Source organism: Populus nigra, chromosome 4, assembly GCF_951802175.1.
Source record: "Populus nigra chromosome 4, ddPopNigr1.1, whole genome shotgun sequence".
NCBI classification, from domain to species: domain Eukaryota; kingdom Viridiplantae; phylum Streptophyta; class Magnoliopsida; order Malpighiales; family Salicaceae; genus Populus; species Populus nigra.
Genome location: NC_084855.1, coordinates 740364 through 768328, shown reverse-complemented (window position 1 = coordinate 768328; position 27965 = coordinate 740364). Strand labels below are relative to the sequence as shown.

The following is a 27965-nucleotide window of genomic DNA, read 5'->3' as shown; positions in this document are numbered from 1 at the left end:
TTAGTACCTGTTTGTCTATATATTTGTTTGCAGTTTCAAGCCAGAAAGCATTATTTTTTATGTTTTTTTTTTTTGCTTGAATTACCGCAGTAAATAAACGAATTATCAGCCTAATTAGAGATTTACAATGATATTTAAAAGTGTTGTTATAGTTATTTTTTAAAATATATTTTATTTAAAAATATATCAAAATAATATTTTTTTATTTTTATTTTTCTTCAGTATATCAAAATGATACGATGAAAACACAAGAAAAATATTAATTTTAAATAAAATTAAAAATTAAAAATTTTTAAAAATATCTTTAAAATACAAAAACAAACAAAAGCATTATCTATCGTCAAATTAAGATGCAAGGTATCAACTCTAGAAGCAACATGTTTCACGTTACTTATATGTACATATTAAAAGTAATTAACATGTCACAAGTTACAAATTCCTTGTTAATTTTGTGCTATGTGATGCAAATTCTTTTTGGTTAGAGAAATGGGGACATTGAAGCTGAAAAGGAAGTCAATGTATTGATGACGAAGCTGTCTTACATGGGGTAAAAAAAGGTGAAGAAGATGACTAGAAGTTCTTCTTAGCGAGGCGTCTTTCTGAGTATCACAGTTTCTTTGCTACACGTGCAAACTCAAATATGGTGGCTGCCTTCCTGTTGCCTTCTGCTCTGCAAGCTGACGGATTTTGGCCTCGGGGGATTACTATTTTGGCTGTTTGATATCGACCCAAGTAAATTCCTGACAGCCTAAAATTCCTTGTCTCTTTCAGGAGCCTAAAATTCTGAGATGGAGGGCCTTTTCGAAGTTTCCAGGAGTTCTCCTGCAAGTGACTCGAGACTGCAGCAAAATTTCAGAGAAGGTGGCCATGTTCTGGTTTTAAAGTCCTTTCTAATTTTGTCTTTCATCGCTTTGTAGTTCTCGTGCAGGACCCTCCAGCAGCTTTAAATCTTAAGCCACGATATAGTTTTCTCAAAATAAAAATAAAAATCTGATGTGTTATTTTTTATTCAGATTACTGAATTACATTTTTTTTATAGAAAGAATCATAGTTTTCTTTGCCTATTTCTTTACTGTTTAAGGCTGTAATCTTAAAATTGAGAACCCTAGTATTTATACGCACTGTAATGTTGCGTCATCAAAACAAGAAAAACAGAATGGATTATAATTCTTAATAAAATAAATTATCGAGAAGTTTTATTAGAGCTATATAAACATGAACATTGTAGATGTGACCATGTACGCCTGCTCTACTTATTCTGATCTTGAATCAGCCTGAAGCATTCATAGCTTGGAGGTTGCGAGCTTGATAAGATCCTTCCGGAGAATCTTGCCAGACGGATTCTTGGGTATTGCAGCAATAAATGCAACTCTCCGAATTCTTTTGTATGGAGCCACCTGGAAATAGCAGCTTCGTGATTTGAGAACAGAAGGAGCTGATTTGTGCAAAATCATTTGATAAAAATAATCAGTTAGAAAACACAACACACCTGTCCTGCTATGAAATCCTCGACAGCTTTCTCAGATAAATTGCTCCCGGCTTTTCTTACCACATAAGCCATGGGGAACTGCCCCACATCCTTGTCAGGAAATCTGCCATAATATTACAGCACATAACACAAGGTTAGATTGAATTCCCAAGTTCATTGGTACCAAGAGATAAGAAATACTTACGGTATTACAGCAGCATCAGAAATCTCTGGATGAGCGAGTAACAAGGCCTCTAGTTCCGCCGGAGGGACCTGTCGCCGGACAAGACCATTAGAGCATGCCCATTAAGTCAAAGTTTTGAAACCAGAAGAGACCAAAGCTAAAGAAATGATAAATTGAATCTTCTATTAACCTGATATCCCTTGTATTTAATCAACTCCTTCAACCGATCAACCACAAAAATGAAGCCATCATCATCAATGTAGCAGAGATCCCCTGTTCTTAACCATCCCTCTGAATCAATTGTCGATGATGTAGCTTCAGCATTTCTAAAGTAACCTGAAAAACAGCCCCCATCAACAAGTGTCATTCAAACAAGTTACAAGGGAAACATGCAGACGTCTGAAATCTATTCAAAATCAACATAGAAATTAGCACACATCGCGATTTCATTCAGTCGTGACAGGACAATAAACATTGGAAATTGAGCTTGAAGAGCAACACGGAAAAAGCTTTGAATCATAGAATATATCACTGTCTAACAACAGGCATTTACGAAACGATGGATTTTGAAGTGGTACATCAGCTTTTAGGTCCACACAAGCTTTAAAAAGAGGGATGATTCGCCATAAGGCAACTAAGAGATAAGAAATTTAAGAAGCTGGTAGGGCTAAGGTGGAGCAGACCACAAATAACCACAACTTTCCCTGTCCTTCCGATATAAAGGGTATCAAATAATCAACATCATCAAGAACATTATCTCCAAGTGCAGAACATGAACACTTGTTTCCTTCACCACTACTTAATTTTGTTTCTTCAACACCAACGGTGCTAAGTACTAGCGAACCAACTTCTTTCTACACCATAAATACCAACTCCATAAACTATGGCTCCCTTCACCCCCAAGATGCTAGGATTTGTTCGAATTGTAAATATCCATCCCATTGGTCCACTACCCTAACTTTGTGCAAGTCCTGTAACATTCATGTCCTTGTTGATAGCTACGGCATAATCTAAAATTTAGAAAGTCTTATTAGATCATCCATAACCTTCACTTAGCAGCAAACCGACTTCAAGATACACAGTCCAGAAGTGAGAAAAAAATTTTGAGGTTCTCTCAAATGAGAAATTTTATGGTGATTAGGCTGTAACTACCGATATTGATTGAACAGATTTAACAGGAGAGAGATTTACACAAATAGGAGAGAACAAAGAGGATTGGAAATTATAAGAAATTGATTATTTTTTAATAGATAAAAATATTTTTATTATTTTTGATAGATTTGGATGTGATTCCCCCCCCCCCTTCTTGCATCTATCTTTCTCTTATAGATCAAGTATATATAGTTAACATATATTTTTTCTTGTATTAAAATGATTTTTTTAAGATTTTTTTATTTTTAAACTTAGCACATAAAAAAAAACATCTAAAAAAATAATAATTTGATTTTTTTTCAAGTAAAAAATAATTTAAAAAACAAAAACTATTAAAAATCTAGTAAGATGGAAGCATGATCCAGACCCATCCACCCTCTTCCTCTGTAACAACTTTATTATTTATTCCCTTGGAAAAATGTTTGGATCCTCCATGTAAATAACCCAGCACAGTAATTGGATTTTGGAGTTAAATCTAATCTTGTGGCCCAATAAAACTTAAAAGGGTTGTGTTCCGAAATTGAACAAAATGTTCATCTGTGTCTAAAAATGTAAGATCATTTCATTTCCAGGCAGATCAGTTCTAGTTCTGTCCCGGCAAGACATTAATGATTTAATAAACATGCAATAATAATATTGTTTTTCTTTAATTAGATGTTAAGAAGTATATTCGAAAACAGTTATGCATATATCATAACTTAAAATTAAAATTAAATAATTATTTGACCAGCGGTCAATTATAGCATTCCAGCACAACAAAAAACGACCGAAGAACCGCGAAAAGGAAAGAAAGTAACACGCAGCGTACCTTTCATGACAGAAGGAGCTCGAAGCCAAAGCTCACCGGTATGGTTCACCGGCAAAGCTTTACCACTCTCCGGGTCCACAATCTTAGCCTCCGTATTCGGCGACAAAAGCCCTGCCGTACCATACCTCCTACTCTCCTCCAACGTATCCGTCGAGGCACCAATCGCCGTCGACTCAGTCAGACCATAACCTTGCAAAATCGTGACCCCTGGATACTTATTCGAAAACCCTTCAATCACTTCCTTACTCAATGGAGCCCCACCAGATAAAACCGATTGCAACGAGCTCAAATCATACTTCGTCCTTATCTGATCAGCCCCATTAATCATCGCTACAAGAATCGGCGGCACGAGTGGTAAATAAGTGGCCCGGTATTTTTCAATTGTTGATAACATCTCTCCCATTTCGAATTTCGAGAGAACGATGATCGTTGATCCTGATGCCAGAATTCCCGTGGCAAACGCTGCTAAACCGTAGATGTGAAACATCGGGACCGTACAAACAAATGAGTGTCTTCCTTCGTTTAATCTGAACCGTTCAACAATTGTTTCTACCATCGCGATTAAGTTCTTGTGTGAGGACACCACACCTTTGCTTTCTCCAGTTGTGCCTGAAGAGTAGAGAAGCGTAGCTGTGTCGTCCTGGTTAACTCGCTCTCTAACTCGGCTCTCCCTCGGTTCCCTTTTTACCATCTCGCTTAATGTGGTCAAAATGTTGGCTTTTGTTTTTATGGAGGTTCCTGTCTCGTCGTCTATGAGGACGATGGGTAGGTTTGAGCATGACTCGGTGAGTTTGGAAACAAGTTCGGGAGTAGTGAAAGCAAGTGAAGGTTTCGAGTTGGCGATCTGTTTAGCGATTTCACGAGGAGTGTTGAGAGGGTTAGTGGTGGTAATTATGGCGCCTAACCACATGACGGAGAGGCAAACGATGGGGAAGAAAATGGAGTTTGGAGAAAGTAAGAGGATCACTTGACCTTTGCGGATTCCCATGTCGTGGAGACACGTTGCAACGGAATCTACTGCTCTCCATAGGTCTTTGAAGGAGAGGTGGCGGCCGGTTGCTGCGTCGATGAAGGCTGTTTTGCCGTGGTGAGGACGGGAGAAGATGAAGGTGGTGGTGTCTAGGAAGTCAGTTTGTGGGAGTGGGATTGGCTTGCGTTTGCTGTAGAAAACAGAGTTTAATTTGCAAAAGCCGCTTCTTGGGTGGACTGTGAGGTTGCTGCTGTTGTCTGCCATGGCTGCTAAGTTCTTCGTCTTGCTCGGAAGAAACAGGACTGGCAGTATTTATGGACATGTCGATGGACCCCATTTTTAGTCGGTTGATTATAAACTTGGTCCTTGTAGTTTAATAAAAGTTATTATCTTTATAGTATCAGAAATAGTTAAGTAAATATCCTTAGTTGATATTGATTATAATTGATTTAGTACTTTTCTTTTTAAGAAAAAAACCCTATTTCGTATTAAATTTTCCCATTTTATCCACTTATTTTTTAATAAGTAAAAAAATAAATTAGAAAAAATAGAAATTGATGAAAACAGTGAATTTTGAATTTAAGACTAGTAACCAAATTAAATTAAAAATAAAATAGAAGGGAAGAAAAATTATTGTGCCCAAGACATAAAATACTATTCAAGTAATAGTATAATCGTATAATTACTTAGATTCTCTATTAGCCATTAAATATTTGAACTAGATTTTAGGGGTAAAGTAGCATTTAACTGTGATACAATTATCTTCTGCAAATTATATATAGTTAAATTGATCATTTTATTTTTTGTTGTAAGGTGAAATTATTAATTTAACCCTATGAGAAAGAAAAACTGTAATGTCTGTTGTTCAAAAGCATTTTAGTTTTCTTTGTTTTTTTTAAATAGTGTGATTATTTTGATACCATTAAAAACAAAATCAATATAACTCTTTTATAATAGTTTTTATATCATTTTATACTGGTTTGGTTTTAATATAAACTTAGATATTACTTAAAGGCATTGCTGTAATAAACATATACTAAATATTATCAAAACAACCTACCATAGAGTGCGTGGCACGCTCCAATTTGCAAACGATTTTTGCGTTGTCCAAACAGTGCATGCGGGGTTGTTCAGCCACCAAACACCACCTTTCAAGGTGGAGCTTGGATGCTCTTGACACCTGCACCCCTGCATAGCGAGGCGAATTGTATGCCTGAAAGTCTGAAACCCTTCTGGTTTGGTGATGACAACTATTTTTTTTTTTCTTTCTCTTTCTTCCCTTCAAAAAATAGCGTTGGTCCCTTTTAAAACTAGGACCACCCCTTTAATTTATATTTTCTTTGCATCAGATATATGTTATTTATTATTATTATTTTTTAATTTTTTTTAATAAACTATAAAGTTACATTTTTTAAACTATAAACCTATTGCGTGGCTACCCTTTTTTTTTGGGTACATTGCCCTTGGATAGGAGAAATTTGTGTTATTCATAGCGTAATTATTAAATACTTATAACTCAATAATATAGAAGAAATAGATAAATAAAAAAAGAAAAATTAAATTATTTTTTTTCTATATAAAAAAAGTATTATCACTTTCTAGCGAAACCGAATAAAATTCATTTTTTTATACTGTATATATCCAGTAATTATAATATGAACACCAAAATTTCTTTCGTCGGATTGATGAATGCGCTTATGTATGAGGTGGAATATTGGACTTGATTAAGAAAATTGAAAACTGTAGACACCAAGAATTTCTTGATTAATGTATATTGAACGCGGCACAAGCATGTCGACTTTTCTGTTGAATTTGCACCGTCCATGTAATTGTATGGAAAACTTTATCGGACAGGAATTCTTCAGTAGACAATAAATAAACCTAATCTATGCGTGCGTGCGTGCGTGCATCATTGAGGAACTTATAAGTTAATCTATCTGCGTGTGTTGTTAATGATCATCATTTAGCCTTAAACGACGTGCGTGGTTTAATTTCTAGGCATCGTTCAAGAATATATTAAATTATTGCAAATATTGTGCAAACAAACTTTTATTGTGTATCTATGGAGAAGAAAAAAGTTTAGAAAAGCTAACATGAAATAAGATAAGACTAGCTATTTGGTAGCACGTAAATCTTTCTTTTAAAAAAATCCTAAGCATATGCATGTTATTTTCTAAAAAAATTTAAAGTATAAATCAAAAAGCCCATGCAAGCATTTGATAAGATAAACAGATGATTATTTACAAAAATAATAATAAAAAATATCATTAGCAATAATAAAAAGAGAAACTAAAAAAATTAAGAGATGAATATAGGTCAAGATATTTAATACGGGTCATTTACTCGATTTTATTTAATAAATTTATTTATTTAAATCAATTTGCAACAGAAATTAACACACATATAAAATTTATTGAATAAAAAAAAATCTATATAAGGTTGTTCATGTTAAAAATACTGTAAAAAAAAATAAATGGTTTTTTTTAAAAAAAGTTTAATATATATAAAATATATAAAAAATTATAGATGTATTACACTAACCTCGTAAAAAAAATTAAATGCGCTCAATATAATTAAAAATAATCTTTATTTTAAAAAGGTAACATAAGCAAGCAAAAAATCACAAAGAATGAGTATTGATCATAACATATATGTAAAAAATATTTTTTAAAAAATGCATATAGAAAATAGTATTTTTTAAAAAAAAATTATAAAGAAAAGAATAAAGTCAGGCCTAGCGCCTGGTCCACAAAGAAAGGGCTCACATCAAACCTATTTTCAATATGCTTTTGATCTAAAATACCTATAAAACACCCATGAAACCCTACTTAACCAATCCATGACCTCAAAAAATTCAAAAAACTGCCTATAAACTCATAATCAACCCGAAAAAAAAAACATTCCAAAGCTCATATGTTTTTTTTAAGTGTTTTCAAGGTAAGAAAAATATTTAATCTTAACCCCCTTTATCATATAAAATTATTTGCCATAAAAATTGGATCGTTTTTATTGTTGGAATTTGTCGTTGGCCACTACTTTCTCTTTCAAAACCAGAACCTAGTGACCTCCCCTCTCCTCCACTAAAAAAACCTAAAAAAAAAGAAAATTGAAATATGATGCCAAAATGTGATATTTAATTATTATATAGTCTAATTACATAATAACTTAAAAAAGATGAAGGGCTAAAATAAAATTTTTAAATAAATTACAGAGCTGCCGCCTATGTCATTGTATTTTTCACTTAAGATATCTTTCTTTCAACTCAACCATTACCTAAAAAAAACATATAATCGAGTTCAAAAGAGCTTAATTGTGCAAACAAAAAAAAATTCTAGAACCAATTTTTTTTAAAATATCATTATTAAAATTCACAATAAAAAAATAAAAAATAAAAAATAAAGTGGCTATAATAATAAAAAGGCTACACGTTTTATAGTTTATTACTAGATACCATGCTCATGTGATGTTGCGGGGTTATGACATGCTTATACGTTGTCGTGGGTTTTTGAAAAAAATTAAAAAATATACATGGCAAAAAACTGTTGTAATTCACAATATTTTTGAGGAAAAAGCTACAGAGCTAAATTCTTAACCAGCTTAATATTTCAAAAAATAATCATAAAAAAAACCAGGAAAAAAAACCATGCAGAAAAACACTGTAGCAATCTATAGTGTTTCATGAGAAAAGCTATAGTTGTAATTCTCAAATAGCTCAATATTAAAAATAATAAAATCGATAAAAATAATTTTGAAAAAATTATATATGGGAACACTGTAGCAATCCATAGTGTTTTAAAGAAAAAAACTATGAAACTAAATTCTCGACCAGCTCAATATGAAAAAAATAAAATCGACAGAGACAATTCTAGAAAAAAACAAAACAAAATCATAACAAAGGAAAAAAAATCATGTGGGGAAATATTATAGCAATCCACAATATTAAAAAAAAACAAAAAATCTAAATTCTCAATGAGCTTCATATTAAAAAAAATAAAATCAACAAAAAGAATTCTGAAAAAAAACAAAAAAACAAAAAAAAAAAGTGGAAAAAAAAACATGTAGAGAAAGTTAAAGCTAAATTCTCAACTAACTCAATATTAAAAAAAAATCAACAAAGATAATTTTAAAAAAAAAACATGTGGGGAACACTATAGCAAAACAAAAACTATATGGGGAAACATTGTAATAATCCATGATGTTTTAAAGAAAAAAAACTACGAAGTAAAATTCTCAACCAGCTCAATATGAAAAAAATAAAACTGATAAAGACCATCTTGAAAAAAAATAAAAAAAATCATATAGGAAAATATTGTAGTAATCCATAATGTTTTAAAGAAACAAACTACAAAATTAAATTTTAAACCAATTCAATATTAAAAAAAATCAACAAAGGTAATTTTGAAAAAAAACATAAAACAAAAAAAATAAAAAAAAGAAGAATACAGTCTTGGGAAAATAAGAAAAAAAATGCAAAACCCAAAAAAGGAGAAAAATAAATGAAAAAAATGTGGGGGAAAAAGGAAAAAAAAGAAAGAATGAAAGACAAAATAAACAATAAAAAACAAATGAAAAAAAAACACGAGGATAAATCTACAGTAGTTTCTCTCCATGTTTTAGAGTAGTAGTTAATACTTTAGATAATTTATTCCGGCCTAACATACTTCCATTTATGCCAAAATTTATTTTATTATGGAGAGTTAAACAGATTAATGCAAAAAAAAAAAAAAAACATGAGAGAATATGTTTCCGTCCAAGTGACACCTCGATGCATAAATGATAAAAATGTTTTACACGTGCTATTTTTCGTCCCTTTGCTGTTGTTTCTAACCGCGTTCTTGTCTGGCAGTCACGTGGTCAACGGTGCATTTGGTTTCCTACCACAAATTCTCCACGCCTTGGATTTATTTATTTATTTTGGTCCTCGTTTTAGTGTTTGTCTCGATATAATCCATTTTTGTACTAATATGGTGTCTTCCGACAACAATCGACAAAGACAGAGCGCTAATAATAATAATAATAATAAAAAAAACAAAGACAGTCAACGATGGCATTGTATCATTCGTTCATAGAAAAAACGAAAAGATAAAAAAAAAACTTGCAATGAATTGATATCTTCTAATTGTTAGAGAGAGAAAAAAATTCTTTTTAAATCTAAATAATCTAAAAAATACTTTTTAAATCTAAATAATCTAAATAATCAAGGGTATGATGTAGTGTTTTTTAATTAATAATCATCTCAAACTTGATCCAATACCATATTTATTATTCATTGGATATAGTAATTATTTAAATAAAAAATAATTTAATTGATTTGGTATTCATTTATTTATTAAATAAATAACTATTTAAACAAAAACTCATTAATTTAGATTGATGTGGTATTCCTGAGTTTGAATTAAAGTGCCCATGGACGATTAATATTTTGTCGAGAGGCCACAAAATTATGAGAAGAGGCCCAGAAAGTAAGGCTCGGACCAATATAATGTTATCAATACTATACAGATTCTAGCCCATTACAGCCCAATACCCACACAAGGTCAAGATCAGGTGCGGCATCGGGACACGAAGTAATCCCGAGACAAAATCGCACTTGCGATCGATCAATTGAGAGGCAGAGGAGAGTGAAAGAGATGGCAGGAGGGCATGGAGAGGGCATCGCTTACAAGGGCTTGACTATGCATAAGCCAAAGCGATGGCATACTGTAACTGGAAAGGGCTTGTGTGCTGTCATGTGGTTAGTGGTTATACTTCATTGTTTCCCCCTTTGCAGCTTCAATCACTATATTTTTTCATGTTGTTTTCCGATCTGTTTTGTGATAATTTACACTGAAATTATGGGATTCCTGTGCTCTTGATCTGGAAGGAAGTTGACTGCTGGGGTTTTGTTGTAATTTGTGATTCCAGGTTCTGGGTCTTGTACCGGGCTAAACAAGATGGTCCTGTAGTATTGGTAAGACTTTATTCTTCATTGAGCTTTAATGAATTTTTGCATTCGGCATTAATTCACTTTCATGGTGTTATGCTGTGCTCTGCAGGGCTGGCGGCATCCGTGGGAGGGCCATGATGATCATGGCCATGGACATGGGCACTAGGTAATTTCTCTCAATCCTATTGTTTGTTAAAATGTCTTTGTTTCTTGGTGTACTAGTTATCTTCCTTGTTATAGATGTGAATGTAGTGTAAGTATATCACTTGTTCTGCCGGTTTAAGGAGCAAACGGTGATGTTATTGTTCTCTTGTTATTACTTGCATGGATAAGTTTCTTTCTTTTTCTCTCTTTTTTTTTTTCCATACAAAAGATCGGATTATAAAGAAACCCTAATGTGTGTAGCATTTACAAACTGGAGGTGGTCTTTACTGATTATGATAACTTACGCTGTGGTCATACTTTATTTGATTCTTCAAAATAACGATAGATATCCCGGGTATTCTTCAAATTATCATTTTAGTTCTGTCATGAATTGGTTAGTCATTAGCGAGTATATTGAGTGAGAAATGCCACTGATTGAAATAAAATGTAGAACTGTTTTTGTTTTGGAAAGGTGTATCATGTGATATCAAAATGGAGATGGATGGGGTGGTGATTTTTCTATCATGAGTTCGAAATGATCTGTGTGCTTGCACCATACCATCATAGGAATAGTACTGTTGATTGATAATAATTAGGAGAGAAGAGAAGACTTCAATGATTAGCTCTTAGTTATGGAGTTATTGCCATTGTAAAGATTCTTTTCCTGAAATTGGTATTTTTATGAAAATCTCGCACTTCTTGTTGAGATTAAATCAGGTTACTTAAGAAAAGAGTATACTCATTCAAAGCATCTTTTAGATCCCCTGCAAAGCTTTTGAGCCAAAGACACTTTCAAAAGCCTGCAACCATTCTATAAGAAGAACTTGGCAATCCTTTTTTTTTTTTATAAAGTAGTTGGCAGCAAATAGCTGTGATTTTAATGATGAGGATTAAGATATTTTATGGCATTGGTTAGAGGAGAAAAGCATTATTATGGACCTCTTTTATTTTATGCAAATGAAAGTTGTTTACTGAACTTGAAGGCCGAAAGGTGTCCTTTCTATTTATTCATGCAAATTTCATAATGGGTAGGAAAACAGAATATGGTTGATGTACTGCTCACTTTCATCGTGCCCCATTCAAGTAGTTGGCAGCAAATAGCTGTGATTTTAATGATGAGGATTAAGATATTTTATGGCATTGGTTAGAGGAGAAAAGCATTATTATGGACCTCTTTTATTTTATGCAAATGAAAGTTGTTTACTGAACTTGAAGGCCGAAAGGTATCCTTTCTATTTATTCATGCAAATTTCATAATGGGTAGGAAAACAGAATATGGTTGATGTACTGTTCACTTTCATCGTGCCCCATTCAAGAGGTGGATGGCATCGTGGTTGATTATGCGTGAATACTTTGAAGGTGTTTACTGGTGTGGCCACTCTGTTCTCATGACTTGTAGCCCATTTATGGAAGTGGCATGCTGCAACATCTTAGGCAACAGATTGAAAAAAAAAAAATATATCAAGAGGGGATCCAAGAAGAAAAGTAAAAAGAGAGGTGGAAGAAATATTATATTTTGGTTCTCAATATCATGCATATGGTTGTCATTTAATTTTTATTTTCATTTAACCATTACCGGCTTGGCCTTGGTTCTTCATTACAAGTGAAGGTTCAGTTTAGTTTGTTGGTCATTGGGTATGCATGTCATAGCTATTTCTAGTTGGCATCTGGCATTCTGGACAAACATTTCGTTTTCATCCTCCTATGATTTTGTGTCAGCAGTTTATTTTACCATTATTAGAATGTACAAGGAAATGGGGCAACCATACTTTTATTTTGCTGATTGCAGGCATCCCATTGAAGAATGAAGATGAATGGCCAAGCATGAAAGTTTTTGTTCATGAGTTGTTGGTGATGTTGTCTGGAATAGCTCCGTTTCATTCTTCTTTTCAATAAATTGTTGGCAGAAAAAGATTCTCGTGAACATTGAACATTCTTGTTTGTGAGCATGGATTTTAGTGTGCATGTATTCGTCTCTAGACATGGGTACTTTGTTTGATTTTCATTATCAAGCTGAAGTTATACAGAAGGCTTTTCATTTGCTCTTGCTGATATCAGCTCATCTCAGCTTGTCGTCAGTAAAATCCGTAGCAGAATCATAGCAGATCATGGTAAAATCACTACTCTCTGTGCTCGCATTACCTTCCTATAATCAAGATTGTGAACTTTCTCCCATTGTTACAAATAGTGATGGTTTGGGTCACAGTGTTCATGGTTATTAAATCATGATCAATAAGCACCTCATTTCCGAACTATGCCTACCATTGGTTGTGGCCAAGAGGATTAATTAAAAACAAAAGAAAATAGCCGGGGCTCGCAATTTTATTAGATAGTAAAAGAATCCTTTACTGAAAAGCGAAAAAGAATGCAATAAATCCTGTTCACATTGGATAAGATTTATGTCTGGTTTTTCTCCACGAAGTAAGTGCTTACCCATGGCAATATTGAGTGATTTACTGCAGTTGCAATTTCTTGGTTTTAAAAATCATTTTACTGGTGGTTTATTGTTGTTAATGAAATCTATAATTTGGTTTAATCTATAGTTTAACTATCATGCATGTATGATGTAATTGTTATGTGTCCAATATCTTTTGTTTAGAAGATGTAATCAGAGAACAGAGAAGCCTTTACTGTAAGTTGTAACCATGCCATGTAAACAGCATGGTTCGACCTTTTTTTTCTCAAAAGTTTTAGCTCTACAGCAATCTCAACTGCCTCCAATCTTTTATTTGCACTATGAAGTGCAGTTTCATCAAAAAAATCATACAGTCTCTGGCCAGTTGATCGCAAAAACGTGGACCTTATAAAGGACCCTTTACTTGATCCCTGCTCCAGCCATGGAATTGAAACGAGTGATAATAAAGATTCAACAATGGTGATGGCTGTCGCACTTACTTCTCTTAGCACTTCAACAACCACCACAATGCTGTGGTCTACATGTGAGGCATCTGATGTTACAGATTTGCCTGTCATTCCCTTGAGTGATTTCAGGCATTTCAATGTCCCTCTCTTTAGCTTCTTTCTGTAGAGATTATAGGCTGCAATTTCGGTGCTAATATCTTGCTTGCAAACCCTTTTTCTACGTATTGTGAATTGTAAGTCTACAAGATGTTCTCTGACAAGCAAAAGAACATCTTTAGATGCACCACACACGTCCAACATTCTTAGAGATGCCTCTGAGACTTCGTGAAGCCATTTTTCTTGTTTCTGGCTGACAAGAACTTGTTGGATTTCTGGTGAATGGAGGAGGTCATTGGCAGAATTGTGCAAGTCTCTGAGAGCATTGAAATCAGGCAGTGCCATTCTCAACGAAGATACAAGAATTTTGTGGCACTTGTCGAGAGGATTTAGGCACAAATAGAGGGTTCAATTTTCAGGTAATTGGCATTAGTGACCAGACTAAAACATCTCCTGGTTTTTATACAAAACCTTGAAAGACAGGCTATCCTGATCAAGATCTCAGATCTTGAGGAAAAGGACAATGAAGTATCCTTTGTAGCACGAACCTAGAATTACTGGCAACAGCTTTGGGGACCAAATATGTCCCAGAGGAAGCTTCCATTTCAGATAGAGGTAGGCATTCAATATTATATTTGGTGATTTAGACTGATTTAGTCAGGTTTGCATGCACGGAAGGGAGGTGCCAGCCTATGTTCAATTCTTGAAAATTGCAAACCAGACAAACTGTCGAGCTTAATGAAGCAGAACAGGCCATTTCTACTGTACGTGCCTCTGTTTTCTATGGACATGATCCTGGATTTAGATTCATGGTTTGAGTTACTGAGCAAGGAACTTCCGAGAAATTCTTCTGAAGGTTCCTTGTCCATGCCAGCTTCTTGCTAGAAGACAAAATGTTACTTTTTTTCTATTTAATTTTTGACATTAACAAATCAAGACCATTAAAAAACATCTCAAAATTATCAATTTAATTTTTAATTTTTAACGTTATCAATTTTTTTTTAATCTTTGAAACTGACCCATGACCCAGTTAATCAATGAAAAATTTGTTCAAAATCTTGGTGATTATTTTTAATTTTTTTAAAATCAAAATATTATTATTTTTATCGTTTAAAAAATATTTAAGTTAACTTGTAACATGAACCATTATGACTTTAAATAACAAGATAATTAGTCTTTATATTTTTGAAAATAGAAGATGACGAACACAAGATAAAAATTGTAGTTGGAAGGTGGAATTCCAAAATATTGGCTTACTTTAAAGTCTTGAACATCACATTCAATTGGAGATGGCCGATGGAAATTGAGGTGAATTAAAGCATTATTTTGATCATCTAATATTTAATTAGGATGTGGGATTTTTATTTGAGAATTTCATATTCAAATCTCCAAAAAGTGATACATACACAAGAATCAGAATATGAAAAAAAGTATATTTAAGTTTTTTTCTTTTTTATGCAAAATATGGTTTTAAAATACTGAAGTTTTACTAAAGCCTAATCGATGAAAAGAGAATCAAAATGCTGAAATTAAATTGGTATTTTATTGATAGTTAATTGGTCCAACCTATCTACTTCGGCCTAGCTCTCAAGATTCAGATCATTCTTGCAGCCACACATATCCATATTTCTCTAAGAATATATGATAGCGAGGGGAAGTGAAAGGACGGAGAAGAAGAAGAACTTCTTTTCTTCAGGTTTTGTAGTTTACTCCGGATTGATGGGGTTGCGTGTTAACAAGTCACCTTTTCTTTTTCTTTTTTTTTTAATTCGAACCGGTTCATATCCCGAGTTGACTTGCCGGAATAATACATGGTTTTTTTATCTAGAAGAAAAACTACTGAATTGTCTTTCAATCGATGGATGGTATATACCCACTGATGTAGAACCCTACCATGTAAGAACATCCATGGAAGTTTTCACTTTACTGCTGCCCTTTGGAATTTTGGGAATCAAATGGGAAGGGGGGATGGGAATGTCTGCCTACATATAAGAAACATGCATGATGTCATTGTAAAGTTTTAGGTGGAAAATCCTCTCTCTCTCAAAGTCTAAGTCCACGCCAATATCTACATAATTAAAAACTTCAAAGAACTTTGAGGCGCCTACCGCCCTTGGACCTTTTGCCTCTATGCCCCCTCAGTAGTCAACCCACCTTCACTTTATGCATCCCTTTGTCTTTGATTTGTCACCTTTTGAACCACCACCATACAAGCGGCCACCACCGCACAAAAACATAATCATAGAGACACCAACCACACCTTCGATCCTTGCCGTTTTCTCCTCTTGTGATTCACTTTTGTTTAGCTTGGTTGCGACGGTTCAAAAGAGCTCAAACAAAGGTCATTTTCTCTTGAAGTGAACCTAGAGAAGTCGTACACGGAAAACCCACACACTTGCTAGGATCAACGAACCTATCATCATTCCATTTTCCTTATGCTAAGGAGAATGATATCTAAATGTGGTGAAAATGATCAGTGAGCACCTGAGACCACGCATTTTCGCCAGCTTCCTCGAGCCATCGGGTTTCATGGTGGAGCATGAGATCATGACAAGCTATGATATAATTAATGATAGGCCATGCTTGCTTTCTTAAATTGCCAAGTTCAAATCACGATCCAGGCTAAACACCATCTCTTGAAGTTAGAACTGCATATATGTCAATTGAGTCACCAGAAAATTTTATACATTCTATCCTTGTCATTTGCAATAATGTCCACAATGAAATGGGTTGTTGTTTGATATTATCCACTCAATAAAAAATTTCCTTTGTGGGGAAGGTGTTTTGCTATTTTTCATTTGCATGTCAAAGGTGAAGGCTCTCTTCGTATGAAGATTCATGGAAGAGTAATCTTCAAATTATCACATCAAAGTGTATGTATCTAATTGAGAATAATCTTCAAATTATCATATCAAAGTGTATGAACCTAAGGGTATGTTTGTCTCGTGTAAGATATTTTACAAGAAAATATTTTTTAAATATTCTTGTGTTTGTTTTCATAAAATATTTTTCAAAAAATATTTTTCTATATTTGTTTCCCATAAAATATTTTACAGGAAAAGAGGTTAACGTATAATATTTTACAATCAACTTTTAAATTTAGTTTATTTGCTAGAAACTATTTTTCGGTTATGAAGTTCTGTAAAATATTTTACGAATAGTAATTAACTTACAATATTATTTAATTATTTCAACCATCACCACCTCCTCTTGCAATACCACCATAATCACCTCACCGTTGTCATCTCACCACATCATCTTTGCCATCATTGTTATCTCACCACCACCTCCTCCTCTACCACCATTATTAAGAAAATATCTTACATAAAAATAAATTTTAAGCTAAATTTTGAAAAATATTTTACTATTTTATGAGAAAATATTTTATGTAAAACAAACAGACCACCCTAATTAAGAATAATCTATCTCTTGAAAGGGTATGTTCAATTTTTCTTTCTCTGTTTTTTTTTTCAATAGAATAATAATATATAATTTAAATATTTCTTTTCTATGATTTTCTTTGATCCATCAGAAAATCTCTATAACCTTTGATGTTGTTTGTGTGAATTATGTTCGTAATAAATTTCATTGTAGAGTTGATTTTTTAAATCTTATCTATCCAATAAACTCCATAGAGGGTTAGAGGTGAAAGATTCCTTTCATATGAAGTTTGATGAAAGAAAAATATTAGTATTTTGTTCATTATTCTAATTAAGGCCCCGTTTGTTTGTAGGAAAGTAATTTTCTTTTGGGAAGTGAATTCCTGGGAAAGTGAATTCCAGAAAAGTGAATTTCGGAAAAGTATTTTCCGATATTTGGTAGTGTAATGAAAAATAAGTTGGAAAACACTTTTCAGTGTTTGGTTATGTTATGGAAAATGAGCTGGAAAATAACTTATTAATGTTTTATTTTTTCAAGTTTATTAAAATAATGAGGAACAAATCTTACAAATTAAAAAGTTGAATGAGAATGAAATTGAAAAAAAAAATATAATTTCATAAATTATCTCAAATAAAATAAATAATAATCAAAATAATAGAGATCAAATCTAAAAAATTAAAAAAAATAAAAGGTGAAGAAATTAAAATAATAATAATTAACATTTCATAAATTATTTCAAATAAAATAAGTAAAAATCAAAAGAATAAGGATCAAATTTGATAAATAAAAAATTTCAATAAAAAAATGATAAGGAAAAAGCAAATAGCAATTATAAAAATAAGGACCAAAATTAATATAAAAATTAAATTTTAAGAGAAGAAATTGAAAAATAAATATTCAAAACAAATTATATATAGCAATCAAAAGTTTGAGGATCAAATTTGATATAATCAGCAAATAATGACATTTCTAAATTTTTCACAACTTCCGGAAAGTGTTTTCCGCCCAAATTTTTCAGGAAAACACTTTCCTGAAAACCAAGCCAAATTTTCCTTTGACTGGAAAGTGTTTTCCGTTGACCAACTTTTTCAATGGCAAACAAACACATGAAAGTTTGGAAAGTGGTTTCCCGGAAACCACTTTCCGGAAAACAAACACAGCCAAAAGAGAAAACACTTTCCTAGAAACCAAACTAAATTTTTCTTTGACTGGAAAGTGTTTTCCGTTGACCGAAAAGTGTTTCCGTTGACCAGAAAGCGTTTTCCGTTGACCAACTTTCCTAGTGGCAAACAAACACATGAAAGTTTGGAAAGTGGTTTCCCGGAAAATGAATTCCGGGAAACAAACATGGCCTAAGTAAAAAGCTAAAATATGTGGAGTTTTCACTTTACTCTTAATTACTTTTCATTCTCTTATAAATTAATGTAGATTGAGGTAGTGATTTATAAAATTTTCAATTTGATCTTTAAACTTTTCTTTACACAATTGAGTTTTTTTAAATCCAAATTAACACTCAATTGCATGTTTTTTTCCGAAAAAAAGATTGAATTGAAAGTCAAAGAACTAGAGTGAAAAACATAGGTAAAATAGGTGGTGATTTTTCAATTTGTTTGAAAAGTACATTTAAGTCCCATCTTTTTTAGCTATTCGATGACCGGTCCCTTTAATTTTAGAAAAATTAATTTCATTACAAAACTTTATTTTCATATTTTTTCAATCCTTTTTGGGTGGGAGGAGAAAGAGGGGATCGCCGAATTTCAGCCTAGAGAGATAAAAGTATCGTTGCAATGATTTCGACCATCAAAATAGTAGATTTTTGTTTCAAATGGTTTCATATGATAAAGAGAGTTTAAATTAGATGATTTTTTTACCTTGAAAGTGCTTAAAAAAACATATCTAAACTTAATAAGATTTTTAGTTTTGGATTGATTTTGAATTTTAAAGTAGTTTTTCATGTTTTTGAAGGTTATGGAATGATTTAAGAAGCTTATTAGAGAGTTTTATAAATATAGATATGGGATGAATTTATCTGAAATAATCTGAAAATAACTTGATTTTAATCTATAAAAAGCTGACAAAAGGATAACTTTACCTGTAAAAAAGAAAAAAAAATAGTAATAATTAAAATAGGTCTATATAATAATTGTTTTGCGACTTTCATTTGGCTTTTTAATAAATGATTTGTTTAAGAGTTTGGATAATAACCAGTGGAATTTAAATTAACCAGTAGATTTCTCTATGAGAACGATGTGGCTTGACTTCTTGGTTTCAAACTGTTCTTGGCATGGCACGCGAGCTTTAGAATTGATCGAGTGGTTCTCTGAACTGTGAGAGACAAAAGCTTGAAAGTTTTTTTGAACATATTTTAATTTAATTCTATCAAAATTGTTGGATTTTTCGACAAAAGCTTGAAAGTTTTTTTGAACATATTTTAATTTAATTCTATCAAAATTGTTGGATTTTTCGGTGAAATTATTGTATTTTAGAGAATAATATTACTCATATCTTAAAATTCATCACCTAACAACTTAAATATTTAAGTTAAAATTATTTTTTTGACATGGTATTATGAAGTTGAAAACTAAACAGTTATAAATTTGAATTTTATTATTTTTATGCTTTTTATAATTAAAATTAATTAATAATGGCCACAGGTGAAATAAGTTTTTTTGAGTCTCAGTCACAACTTTTTGGGTCAATTCCAAAAGAATGTTATTTTTTTTAAAATAAATTTAGTTATTTTAAATAATTTTTTTTTAAAATAAAATTAACTATACTAGGTTAATCAAGTCTTCAGTGGATTTACAAGCTAAACTTTTCAACTAATTTAAAGTAAAATTCAGCTCAAATAAGATTTTAGATTGGCATTAACAATGTCCTAAAAAATCCATTTAACTTGAAGGTAAAATTTATATTTTGAATAATTGGTTAACTCTTCTGATAATTTGATCCATTCCTCTCAGTTAAGATGACTAATGACTAATATTTGATACCTATAAAGATCATTTTTTATAAATTTAAGGACTTTTCAATACTTAAATAAATATTATTTTAGAAAAAAATCATATTTTAAAAAATAATTGAGAATAAATATGTATTAGAGAATAGAAAAAATCTTGAACCTCCTTGAAAGATTTCACGACACTTTCTTATATTTCTTGTGACTTGTTTTTTTTAAAAACTAAAATATATAAAAATAATATCTGACTCGTTAAAAAATAAAATATTCTTAATTTATTAAAGTAAAATATCCCCAGAAAAAATATCTCACTCGTGGTCCCTATACATACATGAAACCTAAAAACACACACACACACACACAAAAGCTTTATTTTTTAAATTATTTTAGAAAAGCGCACGCACACACAAAAGCTTTATTTTTTAAATTATTTTAGAAAAGAAAATACTGTTAAAAAAAAAGAAAATACTGTAAAAACAAAACATACTAATTAATCCTTAAAATGTCTTATCAAATCCAACTAGCAGACCAGATCCAATTTATTAATTATGAGATTAATATTAGTCAAACAAGGAGGGGACCCAGTAAAATCTCTCATGTGTGTGATGGGTTGCTATTGCGTCTGTGAGTGTAATTTGATGTTGAAAGTTCTGAAGCCATCACTAGTTACTAAGATATTACGCAAGGCAAATCGTTTTTTAAAATATTTTTTTATTAAAAAATATTTTTTATTTATTTTTAATATCATCATACTAAAACAATAAAAAATATTAATTTAATTTTTTTAAAAAATATAATTTTAAAATTTTAAAAAATACAGCCTAACCACATTTCTAAATAATAACTAATTCATACTTTTGAGATAGGGTTTAAAATTTGAAATTGAGAAAAATGTAAATGGAGGGTGAATTGAACCAATTGGGTTAGAATGTTAATTAGATTAACCTGTGACAAGTGTTAAATTATGAAGAAAAACATGTTGTCGGCGTACATGGTTGGCCAAGAAATTAAAAACAAATTATCATGTATTAAAATTGTTTTTGCTTAAGAAAATAATGAGAGAGAAAATACAAAATCTTGCGTGGAAAATAAATTTTAAATGGTTGTGATTATGTTATATAAAAGAAGTAAAACTTGTATGCTGTGGTGAATTAGAATAATTAAGTAAAAAGTCAAATTCATTATGAATAATGAATTAAGGATTGGATGGTAAATGATGGTATGTTTCAAATGGTACAGGAGATGCAACGTGTCCTTGTTGATAACGATATTGACATTTCGAATGGTACCTGTATGGTTTGATTTGATGAGGCTTGGTTTTCAAGTCTGATTTGGGTGGTTTATAATTGGAGGAGGGCTGGTTCTTGAAGTTGCGTGAGTATTAATGGCAGGAAGCACTAAGGATTGTGCATAGGAGTGCAGCCTCAGAAGATAGGCTTCAAGACTAAGGAACAAATCATGTAACTCTTGAATGGGAGCAACAATGTCGTGAAATTCAGATCCCAAGCCATGGAGGAAATATATTGTGATGTCATCTTGAGATAAGGTGCATCAATGAGTGCAAACTGATCATCAACAATTGTTTTATCAGAGTGTAGCTAGGTACTCTATGATGCTGCGACTTCCATGTTGCATAATGGTGAGTTCCTCTTTGAGTCACATGACACGAGCCCTGGATCTACTAGCATGGAAGTTTTGTTAGTTTTGTTCAGGCTTGATGCGATGTTTTGGAAGTTGCGATTAGGGGAATTTATGCCGGAGAAACTAAGTTATAGCCGAGAAGCGGCGACTCAAATTGAGCATGCCACATGAAGGGAAGTTTCTTGGCGCGAAATGTGCAGTGATTTGTTGGGAAGCATTGATATAGGGCTATTGAAGCACTGTCAGAGAAGGTAGTGGCAATGGCGGAAGCAACAAGATTATAGTGAACACTCGTTGGAGTTTAAGAGGCTTTAGTCTGGTACCATATAGAGAATTTAATCACGATTCTAGTTTTACGGAAGCTGCTATCCCTGCAGGAAGCCAGCAAGGAAAGCTGCTATCACTAGCAATCAAGATGTAACGTCAACACTTTATTATTTTGAAATTTATTTTCTTAAAAAATCAAATTAATTTTTTATTAAATTATGAGTTTACCCACCAAATCACTCGAGTTTAACTTTTATAATATGATTGGGGTTATATCTCAAGCTAACAAGCCTAGCCGGGTTTTAATAACATTGGGATGTATAGTGCTGTAATTTTGAATAATTTCTCTAGGTCTTGTCAATGCTATGGACTACGTGATTGCTGAGCTGGCAATAGAGTGCACGTGGGCTGAAATTAGTGGGCTGAAGAATCTAACGGGACCGGTGTATGGCGGAGGCGTTTTTGGCAAATATTTTTTTCGTTATGTACACGTGGCATAACAGGATTCCGAGGCTGCCCGAAATTATCCTGCTCTCTTTTCTCCTTGGATACTTCTATATATGGACCTGATCCATCTCTCTCACTTGGCATAGTTGTGTCCTCTCTTTTTTTGGTGAAAAATCTCTCGTAAAGAATAAATACAAGAGAGCTGAGAGATGGAGGACGGTAAAGTAGCGGTTAAATCATCGAAATTTAAAAGGGTTTGTGTGTTTTGTGGTAGCAGTACTGGCAAAAGAGATTGCTACCGTGATGCTGCTCTTGAACTTGGCCAAGAATTGGTATAGCCACTAAAAAACCTTAGCTTCTAAATCCAAAAATGTTGAATTTCTTTTGAATTTTGATTCTATGTGAAGGTCTCAAGGAGTCTGGATCTTGTTTATGGTGGAGGAAGTGTTGGGCTAATGGGATTAGTTTCTCAGGAGGTTCATCGAGGTGGAGGACATGTCATAGGGTATGCGTGTACATGAATTATAGCTATGGAGCAAGCTTTCTGGGCCACATAATTTCATTTTCTTGTTCAAGAGCTAATTTTTAGTGCTATTTCTTTTGTTGCTTTCTCTCTTACAGAGTCATACCTAAAACTCTGATGAGCAAAGAGGTATGTACGCAAATTAGGATTCTTCATAGAATTATTTATTTTATTTTGCTGGGCCATCTCAGCTTTGTTTTGTTATGCGCAGCTGACAGGAGAAACAGTCGGGGAGGTCAGGCCAGTAGCAGACATGCATCAAAGAAAAGCTGAGATGGCCCGCCATTCTGACTGTTTTATTGCCTTACCAGGTACCTCTTCTCTTTCTTTCTTTCTCCTCCTCCTCCTCCTCCTCCTCCCTCTCTCAAATGATGTAGTGTCCGATGGTATGCCTTGATATTTTATTGATTAAACCAGGTGGGTATGGAACCTTGGAGGAGTTATTGGAAGTCATCACATGGGCCCAACTTGGCATCCACGACAAGCCCGTAAAGCTACTTTGTGTTTTAAAGTTTCGTTTGGGAACGTGAGCGTGGCTGTGATGCCACCCGCGTTCACTACTGAAATAAAAAAGCTTAAGGAAACGCGAGCACTACTGCGGTTGCATCCGTGTTCTTAAATAAAAAGCATCAAAATAATGCTTTTTTTCATTTAGGAATGCAGATGCAACCGCACCCGCGTTCCAAAATGGGCACAAAGTTTGGTATACTCTAAGGTCAATTCTTACCATAGTTCTTGATATAACAGGTGGGTTTGCTTAATGTGGATGGCTACTACAATTATCTGCTGACTTTCATAGACAAGGCAGTGGATGATGGGTTCATCATGCCCTCTCAGCGCAGTATTATTGTCTCTGCCCCAAATGCTAAAGAGCTTGTTCAGAAACTTGAGGTAGGTTCTTGTAATCACATTGTTCTGGTACTTCATTACCTTTTTTTTTGTTTGAATTAGTATTTTCCTTTCCTTTCTTTTTAATTCTTGTTTTTTCTCATTTTTTCAGGAATATGTGCCTGTGCATGATGGGGTTGTAGCCAAGGCTAAGTGGGAGGCAGAACAGATGGAGCTTAATGCATCTTTGCAAACTGAAATTGCTCGTTAATTATCAGAAACCATTTGATACGGTTCCTCTTTTTTTCTTGTAGGATTTTATTAAAATTATCTAGGGTTTTCTCCTCTTCAATTTGTATTTATTGGTCTAGAAAGGAAGAGGATAATCTCCATGGAGAAAAAAAAAAAAGGAAAAGGAAATTTGGTAGGTGGTTGTTAGCTTTATCATGTATTGAAAGAAAATGGCAAATGCTGTATTCTTTCAGCAAATGCTATATTCTTTCAGAAAATTGCAAAGAAAAAAAAAAAAAAACCTTTTATTCTCTCTTGCATGCCTGCGCTGCTATGCTCTACCTGTACTTTATGTCTGCCTGTCTCCCTCGACACATTCAAAACATATGCCTAGTTAGGGTTCCTTCTTCCATGACTTAGGTAAAACGCATTTTATGTTCGGTAACTATCACGACCCGAATCTTGAGTATGTGACCAGCAACATTAGAAGTGGTAACATCTCACCTGTGTTAAACATTAAAATATACATATTATAAAATAAATATATATAAAATTTATGTAGAATTTCATAATTTTTTAAATATTCCTCAGAATCAATAAAATAATTTGTAATTCAAAATACTTATTACATTAAATAAATCAATCTTTGAAATAAAAATCTAAACTTTAATGAAAACAACATAATAATAGAGTGTCTAAAACATTGAATAACAAAAAATAAAAAAAACCTCGTGGAAGCAAGTAAGGTATACCAACAAACAAAGTAGCAAGAACTCTCAATCAAATGTCAACCTACTAACGAAAAATAGAAACCTAAAATAATATTAATATGGAGGGGTGAGTTCAACCAACTTATTAAGGAAATAACATTTAATATACATTTTAGTTATTTATAGCATATGAAAATGGAATACATGTCAGAGATCAGACAAAATTATTAAGTCAGTTAACAGACAAAACCCTAAAGTTATTATAACAGACGAGGTTTGCAGCTTTGATTACTATGGTAGGATTTGTCGCCACAGGTTAGTTCCTTTCTTACCAGCTAGGTATACATATTACTATGTGCACATAGACTAATTATGCTCTGTTAGTATAAATTTATTGATAAATCTAATATCAAAACATGATATATATTCACATAATTATAAAAGCAAATGAATGTCATATCAAGTAGAATTTAATTCAACAGAATACGAGTGCAAAATCAAGTATGGATGAGTATTTAAGAAATAAAGCAACATATATAAATATTCAAGAATTTATTAATTGTAATCATCATATAATCAACATGCATATAATATTTATATTACATGCATATTAAAGACTATCTTATTTACCTAGAAAATGAAAGAAAAAAAATTGATATAGAATGAAAGACTATTGAAGATCGTTAGGAGGAACACTAACAGAACTTATAATGGATACAGATAAATACTAAAAAAAAAACCTAAAGCAAAATAATATAAAAGATTTAAACTTTAAACTTGGAGACCAAAACATAATTATAATACCAAACAGATTCACTCAATCGATTCTAAACATATCTCATATTGATCGAACCTAAGAGACCCGATTAACCTTACTATTGAGGGTCAAATGGTCGACCAAAATGACCAAGTGGTCGAACACTATCACAAGTCAACCGGTCGGGTGATTTAGACTGATTGTCGATTAGCAGCATCAAACCAACCAATTGGCCGATTTAGACTAATCGGTCGATCGGTTGATCGGGGTTTCTAGAATCCCGATCCGCCAGTCTTCAAATCTGCAGATCCCATAATTAAACAATTTGTTCTTCAAAAACCCATAATTCCATTCACCTAATCAATTCGTTGTATGCCAACTAACATCCTAATACTTCAATTAACTCCCTTAAATCATTTGATCATTAAATCAACATAAAAGCCCTAAACACTTCTATAATCCTTCCATAATCAATTTTCTAATAGAAAATAACAAAAGAGGGGATATTTTCTTATTTTTTAAACCTTCTTTCAACAAAGACTTAAGTTTAGAATTAATTTCTTTGGTATTTTATAAGACAGTTACAAGGAAAAGAGAGAGAAATAATTCTCTGGCAATCTTTTTTTTAAATACCTAGGCTAGTTGAGTTGTGTTTGGATTAATCTTGAGCTAGGGTTCAACGGGCCAAAACACGAGTCTTATAAATTGGATAAACAAAAATTCTTTTATTACCTTTGTGGAATTAAAAAGGGAAAATGCCTTGATATTATTGTAGTAAATCCAATCTATCTTTATGGGTTGATTCGGAAAATTTTATGTCCTAAAACTTGAATCAAGTTCAACATTAAACCAACCAAAAAATTGACCTGGTCTTTTAAATCTATTCTATTTATCTTAATTTGATTTGAATTAATTTTTTCACTATTAAAAAAATTAAAATAATATCTTTTTCAAATCTTTTATTAAAAAAATTTATCCCGAGTCCTCTTCAAATCACATAATAGGTCGGATCTGACCACTATTATTGCAATGATGATAGTGCGGCATGCGCAATTTGTGCTGATTAAAGCTTGCTTCACATATGAATGTTGTTCATGAGGGCGGATATTGGTGGACGCATCAAAACCTATGATGAACGACTAGCTAGTGCTTGTACAGAGGGAGTAAGGAATACAAGGATACCAATAGTAGCTAGCGATTAATTATAGCATGTACAGCTTTCAAGTTCTGATTGAGTAATTGCTTGATGCCTGATGATAGATTATAGCTAATTGCTCGGTGAATCTCATTTCGCAGCAGAATGGATAGTTGATTGCCTGTTTTGAAGCCTTTGATATAGTCATTTGTTTCAAGAAATGTCAATTACCTCTTTTGCTGGGAAGAAACATTTCTTGAGATGGGTTCCACTTCCGTTGTTATCCAGATCGGTGCCCTATCCATGGTCTATTGATCATGCAAGCTGCCACGGTAGCTTCTTTATCCTCCAGTGACTCCGATTTTCCACGTGATATTTTAGCAATTATTTGCTCATGCATGACTTCATCTGCGAAGCAAAACCATGTTGATGTTACCATAAAAAAACATTACTTGTGTCGTAGAGATCAAAGCAAGAACATGAGGCGATCATCAATTTTGTTTGAGCCGTGTCCCAACCGTTGACTCGATGAATTCGAGAATTAAAATCTGATTTAGATTGATTTTTTAGTGGAATTGAATAAAACATTAACTCAGTAAAATTACTGGGGTTTTTAATTACTTTGTTAAAACTCGGTAATCTAATAAGTAAAAATGTTTTAATGAAAATAATTAACTAGAATTAACCTAATAACATGCAAATTGTTGTAATAATCTGGTAATCCAAATCCTTTTCCATATGGAATCAAGTCCAACAAGTATTTTTCACCGACTCCTGTATCCATCTAAATATCTCTTTCAATAAAGGTGATCGAGAAGACAGTCCGGCGGGCGGTCCACAACCTTACAATAACTAGGCTCACACGTCCGTCCATCACCAGTCTACACCATGAATCAGCTAGCTAGGAGTGCACTTGGTAAGGATGCCAGCTAGAAATCGGTGTCCTTGTAGCCTAATAAGTCTAAGTTACTTCGAGAATACAAGACACACTTTATATCTCTGATACGTGGAGTAACCAAGATTGTTCAATTATATGGCCCAGAAGAAGGAATATATATTGAAGATCAATCTCTGTTATAAGCCCTTTTCTTTTCAAGAACAGATCAATAAAGTGTTGACAGATAATTCTTTGGTCTTTCGTGGACAAATATTGTCCTCTGATCAAATTTAATTTAGGAAAACTAGCTCATATATGAAGCAACAGCAGCTTTGACCTTCTTCTTCTTCTTGTTTTTTTTTTCTTTAATAAAAACGAGACTCATTTTATCACAAAATCATAATAATTTTATGATGCCAAGACGAAGCTTCATATGCTTACACACATCGAGCTTCTTGACGTGAGAAATCACTTGAATAAAATGAGAGTACATTTCTTGATTATAGGCAACATTTGTTTCCGCGACTGGAACTCGTTTTTTTTTTTTAAATAAATTTTTTATTTTTTTATATTGTTTTAATATATTAATATTGAAAATA

General features: G+C 32.7%; 4 protein-coding genes across 4 annotated transcripts; 2 read left to right on the top strand and 2 right to left on the bottom strand.

Moving 5' to 3' along the window:
* Positions 1-1157: 1157 nt before the first annotated feature.
* On the bottom strand, positions 1158-4887 carry LOC133691181 (probable CoA ligase CCL5). Its single transcript, XM_062111574.1, has 5 exons — positions 3613-4887; positions 1843-1988; positions 1674-1741; positions 1490-1592; positions 1158-1397 (listed from the first exon to the last, which is right to left on the bottom strand). Exons 1-5 carry the CDS (start codon positions 4844-4846, stop codon positions 1284-1286), a joined length of 1665 nt encoding a protein of 554 aa, XP_061967558.1. The 5' UTR covers positions 4847-4887; the 3' UTR covers positions 1158-1283.
* A 5220-nt stretch (positions 4888-10107) lies between these two features.
* On the top strand, positions 10108-12693 carry LOC133691084 (NADH dehydrogenase [ubiquinone] 1 beta subcomplex subunit 2-like). The gene is made up of 4 exons (XM_062111418.1): positions 10108-10316; positions 10487-10532; positions 10618-10674; positions 12442-12693. The coding sequence occupies exons 1-3, from the start codon at positions 10213-10215 to the stop codon at positions 10672-10674; spliced, it is 207 nt and encodes a 68-aa protein (XP_061967402.1). The 5' UTR covers positions 10108-10212; the 3' UTR covers positions 12442-12693.
* Positions 12694-13247: 554 nt separating this feature from the next.
* Positions 13248-13955, bottom strand: LOC133692781 (uncharacterized). The gene has a single exon (XM_062113928.1). The coding sequence runs from the start codon at positions 13953-13955 to the stop codon at positions 13248-13250; it is 708 nt and encodes a 235-aa protein (XP_061969912.1).
* Positions 13956-22417: 8462 nt separating this feature from the next.
* Positions 22418-24200, top strand: LOC133691025 (cytokinin riboside 5'-monophosphate phosphoribohydrolase LOG5-like). The gene is made up of 7 exons (XM_062111332.1): positions 22418-22637; positions 22713-22810; positions 22927-22957; positions 23040-23139; positions 23246-23316; positions 23576-23719; positions 23829-24200. Exons 1-7 carry the CDS (start codon positions 22515-22517, stop codon positions 23925-23927), a joined length of 666 nt encoding a protein of 221 aa, XP_061967316.1. The 5' UTR covers positions 22418-22514; the 3' UTR covers positions 23928-24200.
* The last annotated feature ends 3765 nt before the right edge of the window (positions 24201-27965 follow it).

Bases quoted from the DNA above. Each gene is read 5' to 3' on its own strand.
- LOC133691181 (XM_062111574.1), bottom strand. From the start codon at position 4,846: ATGGCAGACAACAGCAGCAACCTCACAGTCCACCCAAGAAGCGGCTTT. The intron at 1,989-3,612 runs GTACGCTGCGTG...GCTGTTTTTCAG, and splicing joins AGCTCCTTCTGTCATGAAAG to GTTACTTTAGAAATGCTGAA. The intron at 1,398-1,489 runs GTGTGTTGTGTT...TGCTATTTCCAG, and splicing joins AGGATTTCATAGCAGGACAG to GTGGCTCCATACAAAAGAAT.
- LOC133691084 (XM_062111418.1), top strand. From the start codon at position 10,213: ATGGCAGGAGGGCATGGAGAGGGCATCGCTTACAAGGGCTTGACTATG. The intron at 10,317-10,486 runs GTTAGTGGTTAT...TTGTGATTCCAG, and splicing joins GGCTTGTGTGCTGTCATGTG to GTTCTGGGTCTTGTACCGGG. The intron at 10,533-10,617 runs GTAAGACTTTAT...TGTGCTCTGCAG, and splicing joins AAGATGGTCCTGTAGTATTG to GGCTGGCGGCATCCGTGGGA.
- LOC133692781 (XM_062113928.1), bottom strand. From the start codon at position 13,955: ATGGCACTGCCTGATTTCAATGCTCTCAGAGACTTGCACAATTCTGCC.
- LOC133691025 (XM_062111332.1), top strand. From the start codon at position 22,515: ATGGAGGACGGTAAAGTAGCGGTTAAATCATCGAAATTTAAAAGGGTT. The intron at 22,811-22,926 runs GTATGCGTGTAC...TCTCTCTTACAG, and splicing joins GGTGGAGGACATGTCATAGG to AGTCATACCTAAAACTCTGA. The intron at 22,958-23,039 runs GTATGTACGCAA...TGTTATGCGCAG, and splicing joins AAACTCTGATGAGCAAAGAG to CTGACAGGAGAAACAGTCGG.